This window comes from Neopelma chrysocephalum, unplaced genomic scaffold (genome assembly GCF_003984885.1).
Source record: "Neopelma chrysocephalum unplaced genomic scaffold, ASM398488v2 Primary Assembly neopelma1_175, whole genome shotgun sequence".
Classification (NCBI taxonomy): domain Eukaryota; kingdom Metazoa; phylum Chordata; class Aves; order Passeriformes; family Pipridae; genus Neopelma; species Neopelma chrysocephalum.
The window spans coordinates 436841-441509 of record NW_020897837.1 but is presented as its reverse complement, the minus strand read 5'-3'; the positions used below and the strand labels follow the sequence as shown (position 1 = coordinate 441509).

The following is a 4669-nucleotide window of genomic DNA, read 5'->3' as shown; positions in this document are numbered from 1 at the left end:
GACAGGAGGCAGTGAGAGCCAGAAGAACAACACCAAACCAACCAAAACACAGGTTTAATTTTTGGTTTGGGAGTGAATCCTATTAAATCATCACTGTGAGAAAGCATAAAAGCTTTGGTAACCAGAACAACTCTAGAATATATTTAAGAATGTTTTACACCGCTCTGTTTGTTCCAGCTCCTCTCTGTTAAGACAAGCCCAGCCCTCCCAAGCTGCAGCAGCTCTTACATCCAGCACAGAGCCTGACAGGTCAGCCCTCTCCAGGTTGGCACAGCACAGGTTGGCATGGGCCAGGTTGCAGCGGCTCAGATTGGCCATCTTGAAGTTGATGTAGCGAAGATCCAGGCGGGAAAGATCTGCTCCACTGAAATTCAGGCCCTGGGGATCCCAAGGAATAAACCCCCCAAAAAGGTTACAGAGGTCAGGACACAAAGTTAAGATAATTGTGTGCATTGTTAAGATATATGTGTGCATTAATATTTACAGGGTATAAATATCTGAGTATAAATATATGGATATAAATGTATTAAAATATATACAGTATATAAATATACACAGATGCAAAATAGATACAGACACACACAGGTCCAGGGAGGAGCTGGAGACACCCCCCCAGGGAAGGGGGCTTATAAAAAGGAAGGACAGGGGCTTTTTATATGGGCCTGGAGGGACAGGACAAAGGGCAATGGTTTTTAAACTGAAAGAGGGCAGGGTTAGATGGGATACTGGGAAGAAATCCTTCCCTGTGAGGATGGACAGGGGCAGGGATGGAATTCCCAGAGAAGCTGTGGCTGCCCCTGGATCCCTGGAAGTGTCCAAGGCCAGGTTGGAGCAACCTGGGATAGTGGAATGTGTCCCATGGCAGGGGGTGGAATGAGAAGCCCTTGAAGGTCCCTTCCAACCCAAACCATTCCATGATTCTATACAGGTAAATACACACAAGACCATTTATTCTATGAAATATAAATGCAAAGCTCTCAAAAATTGTCCTGGGTTTATTTTACATTTATACAAATTGCTCCTCCAGGAAAGCTTCCCCCCAAAGCAGGAATGCAGCCCAAACCACCCTGGAATTCCAAGTCAAGGTCACTGTGCCACAGCTCAGAGTCAAAACTCAGTTCAAGAGAACACACTGTTTGCATTTCACGTTGCCACATTCCAGCACCAGACACCAACACTCCAGAGAGGGACAGCACAAGGGGCAGTGGTTTTAAGCTAAAAGAGGGAGGTTTAGATGAGATGTTGGGAAGAAATTCCCAGAATTTTGTCAGAAAGAGGAATGTGTTCTCACCTGACAGCGCAGCTCGGACTTGGTGGGTGTTGCCAGCAGGAACCGGACAAACTCCTTCCGAGAGATGGGAGAGTGGTCCTCAGCTGGCTGGGAATTCTGTTGGGAATGTTGTTCAACAGCTGACACAGACAGCACTAAATTACACATCCCCAGGAAGAGCAGGGCAGGTGCATTCAGATGTTCAACCAAATTACCTTAATGGCTATTTCGAGGTGTTCGATTAGGGAATCGATACCAAAAAACCTGGCTTCCTCCAGGACACCTGGAAACAAAGAGTTTGTTATTTCCAGGGAATTGTGAATCCAGAAATCACCCTTCTCCCTACTGGAGAACAACCACAGACATTGTATTAGATGTAACTGGGCAGAGGAAAAGCTTGCTTGCAGCTAAAAGGAAAAAAAAAATCACTCAGCCAGGATGTTTGCAACACCAGCATTGGGTTAAAGGTATCAGCTCCAGAATTCCAGCCAGACAGGAATCCAGGATGGAAAACTTTTAATGCTCCCAAGATAAACAAACAGCCTGTCTTCATTAAATCAAGCAATCTTCATTAAATGAAGTGATCTTCATTAAATCAAGCAACACCTTCATTAAATGAAGCAACGTGGAGCTGCAACGCTCGAGAATAAATCCCGAGGAAATTAAACTCCAAAGAAAACCACGGAGATGAGCACACAAAGGTCCCTCTGGCTTCACCTGGAGGGCAAAGCTTAACTCCCAAAGAGGAATAATTCAGATGTCAGACAGGTAATACCTACCTAGCAAATTAATGCCATCATTTACAATGAGCTGTCCGTGACGTAAATAGTTCAAAATGGGCTCAAAATACTCGGGACTGCGGTCAATTAGGAATGCTCCTCTATGATCCTGCTTGTTCCCCCAAGCATCTGTTTCCACAACATATATATATATATCATTAAATTGGAGATATTACTATATAGAATTAAATTTGATATATTAATAGAAGAGCATTTGCTTCGCTTGCAGAGTTTTATTACCAAAGGCGGCGGGATGTGAAAATGCCACGTGTGAAAGGAAGGAAAGGAGGAGTTGGAGGGGGAAAAAAATCACCTTAAAATGAACTTGTTGCTGCTCTAAATAACTAAAATATTTTATCAAATGCATAAAAATAAAAGCAGCACTAAGGTTTGAGTCTGATTGTCTCCCAAAGGCAGGGTTTGCTCATGGATTCTCCCAACAAAACTGAGCAACGATAACATGAAAACCTAAAATCAAACAAACGAACAAACAAAAAAGGACTCAAAACATTAACTGTGGGTGGTATTTTCACTTTGTGAGAGGATAAACTTTAGGTGGGCAACAGAGAAATAAAGAATTATGAAAAGAATAATTCTACGTTCTGCTTTGGTACTTTAAGATACTTTTGATATTTTAGATTCCCAGCTTGACAGTGCCTTTTGCCTACTTTGCTAATTTACTACTTGAAAAAAATAAAGTTTATCTCAGTATACTCACCTTTATCTTTAAACATGTGGGCCAACATGCTGTCAGGTTCTTTGTTAACCAAAGTGCTCCTAGAAAACAAAGGCAGTGCAATTCCCTTTTTACTTCACATATAAAGTGTTTAAGAATTGATTTCTTGCAAAATCGTGCTGGTGACCACAAAACACAACGTTGCAGAAGTCAAAGACCTCCTATTTCATAAGAAGTTATTTTCCAAGCTCTTTTGCTGCATTGAAATCGAGTTTTTTGGAGATTAAAAGCATTTTTACCTTGTAGTGGTGAAGTATCTGCCTCCCACATTGAGTGTCAGCCAGTCTGTGTGGGACCCTGTCAGCTCCTCCTGAGCTCTCCCATCAGTCTGAGGATCTGCAGGTTAAAAGACACCTTAGGAATTCTTTATTTATACTCACTTTTATAACAATTAATAATATATAATTGTATAATCAATATAACATTAATATGGTATGTCTATAATAAGTTATTATGACACATTAGTAGTTATTAGAAAAATTGTGACTATTTCTTAATCTATTCCCTATGGTGTCTTCTGAAAGCACCAGCAAATAAAATCTTAGGTTTATATGGAAGCAAAATAAAACCTCTTTCTGTTAAACACAAAGATTTATAAATATTTCTCTGTATTTTATATACAAATATAAGACTTACAGACTTACCAATGAAGGGCTCCCCTTCACAGACAAACAAAACATCATCATCCCTGGGAGAGGAGAGGGGGGAGAGGAGGAGAGAAAGAAGATTAATCATCATTTCTTGTCCATCTCATTGACAGGGAAACCCCTCCTGGCCACTTCCAGGTGAATTATAACCAGTTGCCATGAACTGGAACTTCACTATCTGGTTTTGATCTGAATTTTGCAGGTTCCAGTGGATTGGGCTGGACTGACTTCACCAGGGGTTTATCTGCAGTGACCAGGTAGGGCCCATTTCTGTCACTCAACTGATTTTTACAAAATAGTTGCTTTTCTCCCCAGTCTGGGGCTTTTCTGTGATGCCAAAGCAATGACAGGATTGGTCTCCTCTCCAAAAAAATCCCCATCCAAGGGCTGACTGGAATAGTGGGATTTCCTGGTGAACACATTGCCCTGGAATCAACACGGGGGGGGTTCAAAGGCCTCAAACACAGTTTGGATCAAGTTGTGATTAATCACCAGAGAAATGCTCTGAAGTTCAAAAGCCAAGATTACTTTTTAATGGAGGGATGAAAGGCCCCTTGGGCACCCAGGCTGGAAATCAGAATATCTGGTTATTGATTAAGGAGGATTAACAGGCTGGTCTTTTAATCCACCTCCCTGATTTGCCTTTTATTGGCTAATCCTTACCTAATCAAAGCAATGTCATCAATGAGTCCCCCTTTGCCATTGTAAACACTGGTGGCTTTGATTCCAAGCTTGTTACTGGCCACAGAGAGCAAATCTGAGAGGGTCCCATACACAGCCACCACCTGGGGAGACATGGGGGGGATAAAATCAACTGCAGGGAACTGGGCTCATGGAGTTCTGCCACTTCAGACTCACCAGAGATATCAAGATGGTTTATAGATCAATATATCTTATAGATCAATATATCTTAATTTATCTTATGTATCAACATCTTATATATCAACATCTCTTATTTACCAATATCTCTTATTTATCAATATCTCTTATATATCAATATAACTTATATATCAATATCTCTTGTTTACCAATATAACTTATATATCAATATCTCTTATATATCAATATAACATATACCAATATTTCTTATTTACCAATATCTCTTATATATCAATATAACATATATCAATATCTCTTATTTACCAATATAACTTATATATCAATATCTCATATATCAATATAACATATACCAATATCTCTTATATATCAATATAACTTATATATCAATATCTCTTAT

General features: G+C 40.2%; 1 protein-coding gene across 3 annotated transcripts in view; it reads right to left on the bottom strand.

Annotated features, from left to right (window-relative positions):
• KCTD9 (potassium channel tetramerization domain containing 9) overlaps positions 1–4669 on the bottom strand; it is a 9193-nt gene that overhangs the window by 2940 nt on the left and 1584 nt on the right. For 2 of the 3 annotated variants that reach the window (XM_027701944.1, XM_027701945.1), the window contains exons 2-9: positions 4096–4217; positions 3430–3473; positions 3025–3121; positions 2768–2826; positions 2050–2178; positions 1486–1553; positions 1292–1387; positions 229–378 (exon numbers count right to left, since the gene is read on the bottom strand). In XM_027701944.1, coding sequence (XP_027557745.1) covers positions 229–378; positions 1292–1387; positions 1486–1553; positions 2050–2178; positions 2768–2826; positions 3025–3121; positions 3430–3473; positions 4096–4217 — 765 coding nt within the window. The remainder of the gene's footprint in view (positions 1–228; positions 379–1291; positions 1388–1485; positions 1554–2049; positions 2179–2767; positions 2827–3024; positions 3122–3429; positions 3474–4095; positions 4218–4669) is intronic. The other variant, XM_027701946.1, reaches the window with a different exon arrangement.